Source organism: Dicentrarchus labrax, unplaced genomic scaffold (assembly GCF_905237075.1).
Source record: "Dicentrarchus labrax unplaced genomic scaffold, dlabrax2021, whole genome shotgun sequence".
Lineage (NCBI taxonomy): Eukaryota > Metazoa > Chordata > Actinopteri > Moronidae > Dicentrarchus > Dicentrarchus labrax.
This window is the reverse complement of record NW_026136710.1, coordinates 18487852-18505276: the sequence shown is the minus strand read 5'-3', so window position 1 is coordinate 18505276 and position 17425 is coordinate 18487852. Positions and strand designations below refer to the sequence as shown.

General features: G+C 38.4%; 1 protein-coding gene across 1 annotated transcript in view; it reads right to left on the bottom strand.

Annotated features, from left to right (window-relative positions):
- Positions 1–381: 381 nt before the first annotated feature.
- si:ch211-127i16.2 (probable flavin-containing monoamine oxidase A) overlaps positions 382–17425 on the bottom strand; it is a 38559-nt gene continuing 21515 nt past the window's right edge. Inside the window, exons 9-12 of the mRNA XM_051413465.1 lie at positions 11748–11906; positions 9421–9507; positions 7494–7594; positions 382–1011 (exon numbers count right to left, since the gene is read on the bottom strand). Coding sequence (XP_051269425.1) covers positions 693–1011; positions 7494–7594; positions 9421–9507; positions 11748–11906 — 666 coding nt within the window. The 3' untranslated portion in view covers positions 382–692. The remainder of the gene's footprint in view (positions 1012–7493; positions 7595–9420; positions 9508–11747; positions 11907–17425) is intronic.

Genomic DNA, 17425 nt, shown 5'->3' with positions numbered 1-17425 from the left:
GGTTTAAACACAACATGAAGCCCAAAGCTTACAAGGACAACCTAAATGTTATGGTCACAACGTCAAATGAGATAAGATGGCACTTTTACTACACATTTCTCCAGATTCTTCAAATCATTAAAGCAGACAGGAAAATGGCTGGAGTCTTTAAATCATTTTTCTCCACAGGTTTTATTCTAATTTAAACATCTTTTGCTGTAATTTTGTTATGACATAACAAAAACAATAATATAAACAATAAATTATGTTTTATTAATAAATTAGACATGTATTAAAACAAAATGTTATTAATCAGCATTTCATAATGCAATACATGTCATACCACTAAATAATAATACTGTAATTATAAAAGAACCACCATGGCAGAATACATGCCTCAACTGTTTTAAGACCACTCTTTATTTAATATGCACAATAACACAATATATAGTAATTTTGTTAAAAGATATTTATTAATGCGACAGTTAAACCTACATTTTAATATAATTTGGTATACAATATAATGAAAATTAATATAATTGAGTTTAACTTTGTTATGAAATATGTGGCCTGAGCCAAGAAAAGAAAATAAAAAAAAACATGAGGTATCAGTGGACAGAGTAACTTTCCTCTGGAGGCCCAGCAAAACCAGGTGAAACATACACCTGTTTTAAAGGTTTCTGTTACAATAAGAATATATTATGCCTGGTAGTTCAAAATACATTCATCAAGTAAGTTTTGACCTTTAGCAATGCAGGTTGATGCTGCACCAGCAAGAGCGCAGCACCTATTGTCAGTGTTGCTATGACCACAACCTTGCTTGTAGACATGTACGTGAGTTTGGATGATTGTGCTTGCTTGGCAGGACCTTTGGCAGTTTGACTGTTCTGCACTGATTCCTGGTCTTCCTGGGTCAGGGCCATGGGGCAGAGTTCAGCCAGTACTTCCAGAGCTGCTCGCTGACCAGCTTGTACTGCACCACTCATGTACCCACACCACTGGGTGGCTGTCTCTGTGCCTGCCCAATGGATTCTGTAAATCAAGAAAATCTGTGAGCCTTATACGAAACAGTGTTAGGTTAAACTTCAGGGAGTATACAGACTGCAGGTCTTTGTCTTTATCAAGATGGTAGCATTGCTGGTTTGATTGTGTAATTGATATTTAAAAAAAAAAAACCAAGAGGTTGAGGACAATGGATGCAAAATTGAAGATGATGTATTTACCAGTGGCATTGTGAAAACATACCACTAACCACCCTCAAAAGGATGCACCCTGCCAGCAGCATAAATATTTGCCCCACTGGCTGTAGAAGAAAGAGTGAGGTGAGAGGTAAAGAGCTTTTTGTAGTCTATCCTGGAACCTGTCTAGCTGGGTGGGGAGAACTAAATGTGAGCCCACTGGAAAAGCACCAGATAATATCCAGCCCTCCTATCCCTACTACTTTACCTGTTGGGGATAAAGAAGTAGAAGTGAGAACAGAAGCAGTATATGAGAGATTCCTCTCTTCTGCTCCACAGCTGGCCACCTTGCTGTCACTGATAGGTATCAAGTATGATGGCATATTTTAATGGAGTGGATGGACACTTTGATTGGGTTATATTATGCTCTCAGTTTTACTTGGAGGTGAGTTGAAGGACTCACTCACAGCCTCTACAGATAAGAGTACCTTCTCCAGGAGGTTAAAGTGCTCTACAGAAAGTAACAATTTCTTCAACACTGTTATTTAGTAACTTTGTAATTATATTCAGATACCCACGAAAAACAAAAGAGATGAATGATCTGCACACTGCCTGTGATTCTGCATGCCTCAAGGCAGCAGCATTCTAATCTGGGCTGCACGTAGGCGAACATACATGAGGATTGTTTGGACCATTCTCTTGGCTTTTTTGTTGTTTTTTTCTACAATGTTTTTGTTTTTTTTGTTACCGGCCTTGTGAATGGAGCTCAGGCCACGCAAAGCATCATTGAGATTTGGGAGCTGTGCATATTGTCGCCCCTGTGAGACCCAGCAATCTACAATTACACATACAAACTGGGTCCTTTAACCTACTGACTGCACTGCCCACAGATCTCAGAGGTATACTTTTTGTCACTGGTGCTTTATCCTTTGTGACTCACTTTGTTCCTGATGACTTCATATCATTGTTTTCTGTTTCTGTTTTAATTAGTGCTATTTAAAAATATAAAGCACCCAATTCTGCCCATGCAGTTTTTATAGAAAGAACGATTTATTTAGTTTATGTTTGTTCAAAGTCAGAAATACAATACATCATAAAATGTTTCATGACAATTAAATTGAAGGAATATGTTCTTTTATACAAGATAAGACTGTAAAATGGTGTTGACATGCATACTGATTGACATGCAGTCAGAGCACAATCAGGACATGGTGTGAATGCAGGAAAAAGCACAAGGTAAGAATTTTTGTGGCTGCTGATGGAGAGAATTATAGTCAGTTTTTTTCAGATTACATTAATTACATAACTAATAATGTATTGAGAAAAAACGAGCTAAAGATTTGCTATAATGGTTGTTTCTTACAGTAGTTTCTTCTTCTTTGGGTCTGTGGGATTTCCAATCAGTGGTCATTCTATGTTAAATATTTTGGTAGGATGAGGGTTAATAATAATAGGGGAATAATAATCCCAGTCTTATTGAGGGAAGCTAAATGGACTAAACTACCTAGGTGAAGGTGATTCTATACTTTAACATCGATGTATGGCTAGGACACAAGAAATTCCACTGATTCACGATTGATTACACGTATAATGGATCGCTTCTTATGTATTCTCTAGCCCATAATACTTGCCTGAAGGCTTCTCGACTATAGCAGCCCCCACCCTTGTCAACCTGTCAGAGGAGTAGAGAAAGGCCCCCCCTTAGCACCTATAATCTGGCCTGTATCCCTGATGATTAATTTATGTTATCTGAAGAACAGAGTTAGAGGCCTCAGCAGCAAACAAGCTGGCTCTGGACTCCACACACACACACACACACACAACTCTGTTGTTGTAAAGCAGGATACAACAATGAATTCGAAGGGATGTTACTATTCAGCAAGGGTGCTTAGAGGAAATTGGAAGACTACAAAACCAGAGTTAGTCAGGAATAAACAGAGGATCAGTGTGTGCCAAAGCTTCAAAGAGAAATGTTTAGAAGCATTGTGATTGTTCAGACCAGTCTAAGATGCCACCGGGGACTTCATCAGCAGAATATCCAAGACCTTGAGACCTCTGACTGAAAGGCCTTTTGGCAATGTGTCAACAAGCTTGGAGTTGGTAATGCACACCAACTGCCTATCCACTGAGAGGTCTTGGGGCCTGATTGGTCTAAAGCTTATAAAGACTGTGTTTTAAAATCCAAAAGTACCCTGACACCTTAAAAATAGGACCATTTACCGCCTCACATGGTCATACACTTTTATTGGAGGGTTCTCTGTAATGGATTTATCCAGGTGTGACTCAGCTGGTGCAGCAAAATCACTGAGATACACTATATACAAATGTAATGGGAAAGGAAAGCAATGCATTCACCAGGTATGGAAATAAAAAAATAAAACAGTCAGGAGTGGTGTAAGGGGAAATAAATCAACACAACCATTACAGCGGCATGCATAGCAGGTGGCAGTAAACAGTATAATGAGCAGCAGCATTATGATGATAAGAGAGGGAGTTTGTCAGATTAAAAAGACCGCCTTGAGGTCTTGATGAAACTTGATTGGTGTCTTGTTTGAATAGGTGATTATAAGATGAGAGTTAAATTAAACTGATCAGCTGACCAACGAGTGTAGTGCTCTGTCAAAATCAATGCAATGTTTTGTTTTTGTAAAATATTGAGAAAGGTAAGGCACGTCAATAAAAGGTGGTCCACCACTTAACGTCTCTATCGTGAGTAATTCAAGAAAATTTATGAGTATGGGATTAATCCCATCCATAAATTTGGGAATTAAGATAAAACAATTACTCTGAGCTGGTGGGATATCATATTGACCTCCACTGTATACAAACTGTTCTGCTGTGTTCAATATAATCACATTTCCCAGTGGGCTGAGTCAGAGATTATAACAGGAGATGAAAAAAATGGATATAGAAAGAAATTGGTCCACATTGTCACATTAAGCAATAATACAGACTCAAGAAAGAATAAAGGTTTCTTTATATTCTGTCAATGAACTTTCTCAAGCATTTGATCACACTGACTAAAGTAATCCCCTGGAATAAACTGGCTTTACTTATTCATGAATAGAATGACATGTCTTATGTCTGTATATGTAAATATGAAGATAAGCATAAAATGTCAGACACTACGGAATAGTAGTTAATATTTTAGAGACACAAGGCTCCAGTTTGAATAACAGAATAATGAAATGTGTCTGATAACCAATGCCCAAAAAACTAAAGGTGTGTATATCTGTCCTCATGGGGATCTATAATTGTCTACAATGATGGGCACTTGCTAACTTGTGGTGTAATATTTGCCAACAGAAAGCACCTCTGTGTTTCATTATATGGCGTTTCAACAAAGATCTAACAGATGTGTTGAATTGAGATGTTCTGTTCTAATATCCAGAGTTTGGTTGTCTTGCAATTGGTCCCTAACTGTGCCTACTGTACAGTCTTGTCCAATGCAGTCTCACTCCCAAGTCATCAAATACTGCAGCTTGGTCAGCCAGGTTAGCCATCTGCATCAAAACATAACATTGTAGTTATCTCTCTAGAGTCATTTCTGGATGGGCCTGCTGTCAAAGTTAGGTGACGTAGGATAGATAGCAATGTAACTTACGACCTTTTCCTAAATCAAATAAAGTAGTTCTTGTGCCTTAACCTAATGCAACTGTCTACATTTTGAAAGTCTAACCAGATGTTGCCTATTTATTACTGTTAACTTGACTGGAAGTTGCAGACGTTACATGTTTATTTTTGGCCACGGAGACCTTTCCCTGAACTGTGACCCTCCTTTTACGTTTCTGTGTTTCTTTGCTCTTTTGGGTAGATGTTCGGAAATGTTAAGTGTGACCAAATTAATTTCACAGCCTAAACTTTGTGTATTTTGGAATGTTGTATAATTCCCAGGGGTATTAATGGTGGTACAGACTGCATTTCATAGTTTTGTAGTTTCCTTGTAATTGAAAGAAATTGTGTGTGTGTGTGTGTGTGTGTGTAGGATAGGGATTTTTTGGTAAATAGGTGAAGGTTCTTTTCCCCCTCTGCTGGAAGATTCAGCATGGCAAGTAAGATGTCTTATTTTACCTACTTGTCCATTGGCAGCATCTTACCATTTGTAAGAATGTTTTTCATTGGATTGTCCTTGTATAAACAGACATTGCTGTTGGCGGGAAGGGATGCTCCCAAAGGCTATTTCATGCAAATTCTAGAAAAGAGTTGCTGCAATTGTCAGTGTAGGATGTTTTGAGGAGATTTGTTCTGCTCTACTGTGGCTAGTGCATGTTCAATAGATGTAACTAGTTGGATGTGTTTAAGTGTTCCTTTAAGTGTATACTTTGGGGTACTTTGAGTGTAAGCCTAGTAGACACAATCACCAGTACTATTCCCAGTCAGTGCTGCGCTCAAAGTTCAACCTTTTTAACTTTAATCCTTCTAGCCATCGACCTTTCAGAACTTAGCTTACAAACAGAGAACAAATCGAATCTAAAAAGAAGTATCAATTGTTTTTAGCTTCAGTTTTGTTTGTTTTTTATCGTAAATTATATATAGACATATCAGCGCTGATCTTAGCTGAGTGCATCACAAATCATAGACCTTTGGGTTGCCGATTCCCTGTGAAGACCTGTACGTTTTGTAGCCCAGTGTATTTTATTGTAAGGAGTATTGTGCTGTGACCTTAAGCTGAGAGGGATGGATAGTTGTTTTTGATGATCATTTCTCTTTGTTTAAAGCTTTTGATGCACACACAGGGGTAAACATCAGGCATTGCCCTGTAAGAAGCAGGAGCCTGTGTAAAAAAGAATTCTATCTACATATTGTAGAGGAAGTGAAGCTCCCTAAGGAGTTATTCTAGTGTCTCAGGATGAGGAGCAGTGTTGCTGTTGCCTTCCAGAAGAAAGAATGGAGAAGGACTGTTTAATCCTGAAATGGCTGAATGAATGCAAACTTCACTGTGCAGACACACAGAGATGAACTGCTAAGCCGGTGGAGCTCTGATGGACTTGTAATTATATCGTATCTCTAGTTATGGCACCTAATCATCATTCTTGGCACCAATTTCTAAAATAGTCAAGTATAAACTAATATTATTATACAAAACATAGTTCACTGCATTTAAAACAAAGGTACAGCTTTAAAAGATTTTAAATGTATTCTTTTACACTCTGTCTATGGTAGGTTGAATGAACTAATCCTTCTTTGTTGGTAGTAATAATCCATACAATGTGATGAGCAGCAAAAACAACCTTTCTTTGTTCTGAAAAAGTTCAACATCCTCCTAAACAACTCTTTTCAGCTCAGTGTTTGTTCTGTGTGCATTTTGGAGCTGTTAGGTTAGTAAAGCATGAACCCACTGAGGTCAATTTATTTATAGTTCTTGGCAGTTCTTTATAGTTCTTCTTACTCATTCTCAGCACTGTTCTCTCTAGAGAGGAAGGCCTCTCTGTAAAAACCTCACATACTGACCAGTCAGGCATAGTATCCACCTAGGATAATTACTCTAATTATAAAAACCACACTGTGGTCCATATTGAGAATCATGCCATCCCAAATGAAATCTCATAATCCACCAGACACTACTGGAATCCGTTGTGCTGTTAGATACAAAATGTTTGAAGCAGCAGCATATTTTAGCCACCCAAGCATGGGTTTGTCTTCAATACACGTTCTGGATTTGTGTCAAGGTCATAGCATGTCCTTGAGGATCCATTTCCTATATGGGGTAGGAATGGATAAGGGCTACCGTCCCATGCTGCTGTTTGAGTTACGTTATGTAATGAGCTTCCTCTGCTCCCCACGGACTTAATGTCATTATAGAAATACATTACCTGGATCCCCCTCCCCACCTCTCGCTCTCATTCGTTCAGCTTTGTGCATCTCCGAACAGGCCATTAGAAATGGATTATAGGACGTTTTCCTATGAGAACACCACTCCTGACGACCTCTTGCCATTTCTTTAGAACTGGACTAATATGTATCAGTGAAGGCATAATCACTCCCACGACTCATGTCAATGATCTGTAGGCACTGGGTGCTAGTGAGTAATACCTGGTTGTCAGGGTGAGGTGCAGATATTGTTTCCGTGGTATAAAAATAGCACGAGCATCCAGCAACCTCTCTCACACTGTCATCTAGTACACAATTAAACTACTTACCGGACTATAAACTCTATATTTCGTTCTTGTAAAGATTTGTATCAAAGATTTCGAAACTGTCTTGATGGTTTACTCCACTACATCCCTACATAACCATTTGTTCTGGTGATAAGAGAGAGGAAAGGTGACTATTTTGAGTATTGGGGGAAGGAAAGGTGTGATGCTGTGGTGTATTTGTCATCAGTGGGGTGATTACCTGCCACAGGGCTTTCTCAGGCTAGGGTGGTAATATGTCAGCAGACCTGGTGCCATGACATTAACAGGGCAGCCCCCGCTGTAGTTCTCCTTAGCCCAGTCCTGTAAAGCAGAAAAGTTGAATGACATTAATACTGTGGTACTCCATGGCACAATACAACACAAAGCAGGGCTTTGTTACTCTATGAAATGGCAATTAATGGCACACCCCAAATCTAATCTAGCCTAATTTTATTTGATAGCACAACTCATGAAAACATTAGCTGAATTAGCTATTAGCAGTTCCTCCATGAACCAAAGTGCATGTTCACCAACTTTAATTGTGGAAAAAAACGTGACATGTTGTATGAATATATGATAATGCTCATGGTTAGCATGAAGTTCTATAATATCGTAGTAATAGTAAACTTATGTATTGTAATTATTGTAGTGTAGAATTTGTATTACATGACTTGATTGTAAAATGTGCTTACTAAATATTAAATAATTAATGTTGCCTGGCCTAAATTTCCAACCTTTCTACTAAAAGGGAGATGCAGATTAGTGAAATTAAACCCTTCACCTTGTCATGTGGAAAGAAGTACAGTATACACAACATAAATAAAAATTATGTTTGAAACTTGCAGGTTGGCTCATCAGAATGTTTCCCATTTAAATAAATAAAGTAATAAAGTATAAAGAAATATCAAGAAACTCAGATTGGGTTAACATAATCAGGCCAAAACTCTTTCAACACTGTTCAATCAATTCACCAGCTTTTTTCTCTGCATGAAGTTTTGAGTTGTTGTTATTGTATTCTATAATTGTATGTTCCCACTGAGTCTCTACAAAGTTCTACCTAATGTCTCCCTTAACGCCCTTGCCTTAAGTTTCCTCAGGGCAACTTTTCCTTTCCATCTTGTGAAGTGAAGTGAGGAAAAAGCAGTCGAGGGACTAAAATCAAATGTCTGTTATGACTAATGCACTCTTTCACAGTCTACCAATGTATGCTGTACATCATGTAATGTATTTAGGTAGCTATTCTACATGTGAGTGGCACATGGTTTAGTCAGGGAGGATACAGTATCTACAGCATGTTATATATTCTTTCAGTAGTTGTGCTATAGAAGCTCATGTGTGTCCATAAAGGGTTGCAGTCCCTAGAAGTACCAGGCCCTGACCTCCTTTGGTCCACCTCTCGGGATTTGTTATAATGTATTCCATGTGTTTATATGCTTTGACATGAAAACAGTTAAATTAGCCTCTATTTTTGTAAAGTTACTACCAGAAGCCACTTAGCCCCATTGCTGCAGCTGCCCATAAGGGACACAATAAGAAAAGGACACAAAGTCACCTTTTTCTTTCTATAAGCCATTTCAAAACTTGCCAGAACCCTTTGTGATCCCATGCTGGCTTCCCACCTTCCCATTTAGACATGTCATTGTTAATAGGAGTACTCTGTGGTGGTAATAATCAGATCTGTGACATTTGTCTTGATTTCCATGGTGAATTTGTTGGGGTATGGATCATATTATAAACATATGTGATCCACATTAGCATATTTGATGGACGTGGATTGACAATTTCATTGTTGGAATCCAAAGCTAGAGGTAATAAGGTTTTTCACAGGTCTTTGCTAGATGCATCTTGTATTTTTGTTTTGTGTTGTGTAATGTTAGACTAGTAAGACTAGTAAGAAAACTATTATCTTAACTAGTGGGGGTTTTTTTTGTATTTTGTTCCTTTTAGACTACACTATAAATGTTTAAATACATCAATTTGGCTCAGTTTTGATGACAGAGATGCAGACTTTTGCTACACAAAGTAGCTTTCCTCTCTGGAATGCAGGGTAAAAAAAACTGACTATGAATTTTGGCACTACAAAATTCTGCCTCAAACCAAAACATTATTGTTTTATTACATCAGACATCTGCCACTGAACTACTTACTTTCTCTTCGTAGTGGATGAAAGATGCAGCCTCAGGACCTAGGTATTTGACCAGACTAGAAAGCACAGCTTTTCTTCTCTCCCCATCCTGCAAATAGAAGGGAATGCCTTTGCCAACATGGTACTTACATTACACTTGCTCATCACTCAGAACTATAACAGCAGGCTGCTAAAATATGAATGCATATTCTAAAAACCAATCCAAGCTGGACACAGGAAGCAGCAGTCAATTTGAATAACTCAAGCGCAGTCAGCACATGCTCATGGTTAGTTCACACATGGTGAGTTATGTACAGAGCAGCTGAGGCCTGAGGACCAAAAGGACAGATCATCATATAGCATGCTGACAGATGTTGCAAAATTGTCTAAGATTCCTCATCTACATGTCACTTTACCTTTGCTCTCAGCACACCCTTGTGCAATAATTTGGAGCTGAGACTCATAGTCTCTTAATAAACTCCTTACAGAAGAACAGAGAGTGAATTGAAGCATGGTGCCAAATTGCTTTCGATGAGGAATTAATACAAAAAAACTGTCATTGTTAATTTGCTGCCGGACTGCTAATAGTGTCAGCTGAAAATCCTATGCAATTACACTGCATGCACTTTATCATAGGACTCCTCCTCTGCAAACCAAAACGATTACCAAAAAATCCAACCAAGTGTCTCCAACCGAGTACACTGCATCAGGGCCAAATATGTGGATAATGCAAGAATTCTTAAGATGATATTTACGACTATCATAGCAATCATACTAAAATAGCATAAACAGTGTGTAATTGTAACCTTGATGTCCACTTGCCTCACATACAGCAACACTATTTTCCTCAGTTTAGCAGTGAGGTAGCAAGTGGGGGTTAATTATTTAGCACCCTGTGCAGCATGACACAGCAGGGAGACAGCTCCTCTCGAGCTTTGTAGCAAGTCAGGCTAATGACCGAAATGCCAAAACAACACTAGAGACGAAACTGGATTTATTTATTTTTTTCAGGTAAAGGCAAAGCACTGGGACTAAATGAAAATGTCAACACAGAAGCAACGCAAGGAAAAGAAAGAGGAGAGGATGTAGGCTGAGTGTGCGAGACGTGTGTATGGGAGAGCCGGAGGATTGCACCTGTCAATAGCAACATTTAGTTGCTGGCAGGATATATGAAATGTAACCTTATATCAATTGTAAACATAGGAATACAAGAATATTAAGGCTCCATGAATCGAATATCAAATCTGTTGCAGAAAAGAATTCATCAACACTTGATATTGTGTTGATTCTTTAATATAATAACTCAGTTATTGCTTATGGGGTTACAATCTTTGTTTCACCTTCCACCGTGTGCAATTATAAAGCTTGACACAAATTTAAAAAACTGAGCTACAGAGTTATTACTTTCTGTACTATACGTGTGTAGTAGAATATGTAAATAAATAATTGTATATATTTTTTTATTTTATCTTTATTCTATTCTATTCTAAATAAAAATGTGTATATTTATTGTGTGTAGCATGAGGGTGCTACAACTTACATTTCATTGTGCAACCCTGTGTTGTAAAATGGCAAATGAATAACCTTGATTCTTTGTTTTTAAGGCAAGTAACAGACACTTCAGAAATAGAAATGAACAAAAAGTACTTCAGTGGCCAGTCCAAATAGGACCATCAAATCGAAAAACAATGGCACTGAGTTAAAGAACCCTTTAGCCCATTATGTCCTATATTTACCAAGGTAACAGTTATTGAAGGCAGGCAGGAGCACACCACTGTTCAAGTCTATGCTGTGCTGTTTTCAGAGCTCAGGTGGTGCACAATCTCACATGGAATTTTCAAAATGCTGCCCCTTAGCATTTCATTTAAAAGAATAAGACCCTTTTGACCGTGCTCACTGTGTTGCATTTGTCTCCATGCAAAATATTAACCAGGCTTAATCCGAAACATGCATCAGGAAAATGCACTATGTGATGCATAAAACTGATAGGTAACTAAGGCAGTTTTCAGAGGCGGGATTTAAATACACTTAAATTTTAACATTTTACTATACAACTTATGTAATAGGTTATTAGACTAGAAGATAATAGAATGTTTTATACCTTGAAAACCACAGATTACATTCACCTTCAACTGAAATATAATTACAACACCTCACCCTGACGATAGAAAAAATATACATCATTTACACATTTACCATTTCTAGGCACAGTGAATTTAAATGTTTTAAATCACATTGAAAACTAATGGCACGAGGTAAAGCTGTGTTACAAGCAAAGCTGACATGTTTAAATTATAGATAAATATAGATAAATATTAATTGTTGTATCTATCATTGATGACCCATTACCTCCTTGGAGCTCCATCGATAAGCCTGCTCGCCAGCAATGAAGCCGACCAAGGCAGCATTACCACTGGGGCTAGTGGCATCAAAGGTTACGCAGAATGGACAGTCACTAGATGATCCTGCCACTATTTCCCCAGAGAAACCCTTCTCCTTCCAAAAAGCCTGTAGAGAAACAGAGACAGTTTGCAGCTTCATCGTTTATCAATAATGAACAGCCATTTAACACCAAACCCAACTAGAAATGCTCGCCTTAACTGCATTTGCAAGCTAAATAGATCCGCAGTAAGGTAGTCATTTATGACAACAAAACATCTTTCACTCAAGGGCCTATAATGGTTCTGTGAAGTTTGTATAGCTGTCTGGTTATTGTTTGTTATAAGTATCCCCTTGCCTTAAACCTGCACACTGCAATAATGTGTAAAGTCAACCGAGGTTACGGCAACTTGTTTTCCTCAATTGCCTAAGTGGAAGTTGTTCAGCCATAGTTGCTGCTCTTTATGGACAAAATAGAATTTCTAAAAAGAGATCAAAGTAACTTGGGATTAAATTCAACACATAGGCAACATTGTTAAAGCATAGAATACCAAAGACGGTAACACTTTATAATGAGTACACACTATTAAGCATTAGTTAAGCATGAATAAATACTGAATTCATCATTTATAACGCATGAATACACATTTGTATGTAGTTTATAAACACAGTTAAAAATGTTTTATTCATCATTGATAAGCACATTAGTTATGGATTAGTAAATACTGAATTCATCATTTATAAAGCATGATTCTGCTGTAAATAGTCATTACTATGTGGTTTATAATCACAGTTATAAATGTTTTACTCTTGATTGTATTGTACATTTCTGCATGCACTTGCACATCCACTATTCAGACATGTATTAATGATTAGTGACTGTGTTAGCAGATGTTCTATAAAACTCACAACAAATTCATTTTCTAATGATGGCCTATAAACAGTTATTAATGCAGGAATTCACAGTTACAAAGCACTTACTACTCCTTAATTAAGTATTCTGCGCGAGCTCATCTAAAGTGAGCACTATCTATGGCTTATTAAGCATTTACAAATGAGATATAAAGGCTGACTCGAGACTCACAAAATGTTCAGTTATCTTAACAGACGAAGAAGAGACACAACACAAAGGGATATAGAACATATTGTATTGATATTTACTGCAACTTCCCAACATATTGTATGAAGACGAACAAGGGTGGTTTATGAACACATGCTATTGTTGTGATCTTATCTGTTTGGGACGTGTACGTTGAGCTTGCAATCCCGCTCTCAGCACGTCATCAACGTGATGACGGTGGGAGGCGGGATGTTACGTCAAATTTACGTTAACTCTCAGAAGTTTCTGACAGTGCAGCCAAGGGGAGCATGGAGAAGCACATTGGAGTCGGCGCCCGTCAGCGGCGCTAGTGGTGAGTATGTGTCTTTGTTTGGTAGCACACGTTATGGTTCTTCACAGATTGGTAACCCATCTCCTGTACCTTGACTTTTACTTACATACAGGACACTTTTAGGTATCAGCTTTTTCTACCTAACTAAGTTCTCAACCACAAACACTGAAGGAGACAATGCATGTACTTGACGAGTGTATGCTGGTTATGAAACAGCAATGTGAAATTAAATGGTGTGCAGACAATTTGCTCCTATTATTGCCATTGGGTGCATATAACAATCAAAGGCAATAGTAAAAGTTTGGCTCCAGTCTTAATGAAAAAAGCATTACAACCATCACTTTATATAAATGGTAAATTGACTTATATAGCGCCTTACACTACATCTCACATTCACCAATTCACACACATTCATACACTGATAGCAGAGGCTGCCATGCAAGGTCCCACCTGCTTATTAGAAAAATACTAATCCCACTCACACAGCATCAGGAGCAATTTGGGGTTCAATATCTTGCCCTAGAACACTTTGACTCCAGAGGTATTGAACTGGGGATCGAACGGCCAACCTTCTGATCAGTTGATGATCCACTCTACCTCCTGAGCCACAACCGTCTCAAACTTCCACCCCATATGTAAGTTAACAAAACATACATTGTATAACTACGTCATACTAAACTACCCAATGCAAAACACACAGTATAATCAAAAAGTATAAACTTGTATGAGAGTGCTATAAAAGGGGCCAAAATAATGTACCAGATTATATAATTTCAATATTTATTTTGTGGTACTTCCTAAGATAGCAAGAGAGAAATTAAATCTCTCATAAAATAATAAGTATTTGGCTCTTTTTTTCGACACGCTTTGTGTAGCCTGCTGGCAACTTTGCAGCCTCATGTAATAATAAGTGACTCTGACATACCTGCAATCAAGGCTTTTGGGCAGTACAAACTGTTTTGAGTGTGTATCAAATGACACTTCCCTTTGACATTTCTTATTGATGCATAGCTTCACTTTGTGACTCACAAAATTATATGAGCAATCTTTGTAGGCTAGTTGTGAGTCTGAAACTCTAATTGTTGTATATTTATTTATGCATGTTACTTTGGTTTCTTGTTTTGCACTTTGTTTTTTTCCCTAACAAATAAATACTGACTCGATTTAGTAACTTATCATTGACACAATTCATTTAATATTCCAGCATTATCTTGTCCTGATTAGTTTGAATAAATTTTTCTGAGACAACAAAAGAACAACTTTGAGTACCCAAATAGAGTAAAAATCAAAACTTATTAACATTGTCCTGTGCTTGAACTCTCCTGAGTATTGCTTTAAGAATAATGAAGGCACAATTGTCTTGCATTATAATTGCAGACGACAAAAAAAAATAGTTTGAAGTCTCTAAATCACATGAGACTAAACAGCCTAGCCATGGCGACGCACCATCCTTCTGGTTATTTCAGTTTCTTCAGGGCCAGGGATTCATCTGCTTTCTACACAGGATATCTTAGCTGTCCTGCCAAAGAGCATCGTCAGGGAGGCTAATTTGAGTGATCAACAGGTGTGAAGTATGATGGCATACCTTCATCCAATTATAGCCATCGGGAGACACTCTGAGAAGAAAAGGCAGCTCCTGGCAACACACAGCGAGTACACAGTGGGATGTGCAGCATGCTGGACAAGGCTGTAGCTCTGCAAACACACACCATCAGTGAGGATCCTGCCCTAGTCAAAGCTACCTTATCTACCTCCCTGGTCAAAATTGCGGCATTATTGGTATACATGGATTTTTTTACTTCAAGGCAGGACACCTGCTGTCATTGCCTGACCTGTCATCCCACATCAATCCACTGTTTGGATTGGATGGGTTTGCCTATAGAATGCACAAACAGGCTTTTTCTGGCTGTAGAATTTGCTAGTGCTCAGTCAACATCCAGACTTCACATATTGCTCCATGTGATGCTGAGATGATTCAGCTGCTGTAGGTGTTGCCCTGGCAAATTACCCAACATTGGGTAGAGTTGTCACAGGTAAGTGAAGAGACAGATGTGATGCCCAGCCTGAGGCTGCCTCTAAGGACTTGGAGCCTGAGAGAGACAAGCTGGTGCTTCTAGGATTGTTCTGCACTGTGGAGAACATAATCCATGGTAGAAGCGCAGACTCAACTATTTATGCTGAAAATGGAAAATCCTTGGGCTTGCACAAGTGATGTGACAAGAGCTTTCCAGTGAACTACTCAGTCGGCTCAGTGTTTTACATCTGCTACTTGAGAGATGTCTGCAGCCAACTGCTATCGGTGAGTTATTTCCTCTGGTCATGGGTTTTAGCAAGAGGCTGGTTTTGAACCACTCACCTTCACTCTTCTTCCTTCTCCTCAGTGGAGATTGCTGGTGGTTCTTGATGTCCTTTTAAAGGAGCTGTTTGTATACACTCTGCACTTCCCTCTTCAGCTGTTTTCAATCAAAACAGCAGTGCTGCTTGCCTTAACTCCAGCTAAAAGGATGAGTGAACTGCATACCATTGGCACTTGTCTGAACTATAGTGGGGTCTGAGTGATGATACACTCAGAGCTTCGTTGCACACAGTTACCTTAAGAGAAAAATAAGTACTGTTACTCTCAAGGGTTGTCTGAACATTTACATATCATTTTATTTCATTGTTTTATTGCCAAAGTGTTCTAAAAGAAAACAAGAGTTTGGGAGATGTTTAGAATTGTCTTGTTAAAGGACGTCTCACATCACATTGTGTACATTTTGTATTTTATTTATTTTACCATTATTTAACCAGATAAGTCAATTGAGAACTAATTATCATTTACAATAATTTCTGTCCCATAGTGGTGACCAGATTTGGTTTGTTTTACCATTCACACAAGATCACCAGCAGCATTATTAATCAAAGGAGGGCAGTTAAATGGGGTCAGTCTGCCAACGTGATTGTGACTTGTCTGGCAAAACTAATCCACCTGTCTTGTGATTTAGTGAGTGCTTAGCCTTTGATGCTTCAAAGCTGCTGCAAGTAAACAAGGTCCAAAAAATCCCATAATGTCTCTCAGAACACAACTTTAGGAAATATCAATTTTAGTGTTTTGATATATTTCACTAAAGTTTATCTTAAGGTAAGAGACCTTGAATGAAAGACAGGTATTTATTTTAAATAAAACCACTTAATCATTGAAATCAGCCCAATAATTCAACACCCAATGCCACTGTGTAAAAACATTATTGCCCCTTAGGCTCACTAAATAGCAATAAGTACAACCAGATGTTTCTTGTAGAAAGTCTCTCAGCACACCGTGGAGATATTTGATGCACTGCTTCATTCACTTATGGGTTTTCAAGCATGAACAGCTTTTCTCAGATCCTGAAAGCACATCTCAAAGGACTGTGGCCTAGGTGAGAGGCCTGCAGACAGCACTGGCCTATGCTATATGCTGCACCAATCAATGGCTCTGACCCAGTGCAGGGGGGCCCCCTCCTCAATGAGTAGATCACATCAAGCCAATCATAACCTCTGTTGGTGACAGCAAGAGTGGTGGAATCTCATACCACATCTCCCAAAGAGAGGACAGAGAGAGAGAGGAACGTGCACATGTCTGCATAAAGTGTGCTGACACGTGCACAGGAGAGCTATAACAGATGGCAGTGACAGAGAAAGAGAGGTTGACCCTCTCAACGGGATTTTATTTCACGACTGTAATAGTAATCATGGATAATCAAGATAAAATGGTCAGGCCATTTAAAGGCAGCAGTACTACAGAATTTTCTCTGACATAATGCAGCATTGAAAGCAGGTTTTTTTTTAGCTTTGTAGTCATGCATACAGTCAGCAGGTCAGTTGGCACGGCCATTAACTAACAGCAGTTGTCACGCATGTATGTTTAATAAATATCTGAAAAGCCCCCCTGAATCAATTGATCAAAATGTGTCAAATTGAAAAATATATTTTTTAAGTAGATTTTCATTTAAATAAATAAATCACAACCTTTTGGCAGATGAGGTAACAGTGATGGAGCCATGATAAAGTACTGCAATTATTATATATATGCCAGATTAGGAACTGGGTGTCTATGGCGACATTTCCGGAAAAAATGCTGTAAATCACCAATGCAACTGAACATTTCCTACTGCTGCAGCTTCATAATAAAGCATTTAATAACCTCATCCCCATGGCGACTGTTGCTGCTCCTTGGTTCCAAGGTTGACTTTACACTGTAAAGACTTTAGCTTCTACCTCAACATCCCATCTATCCAG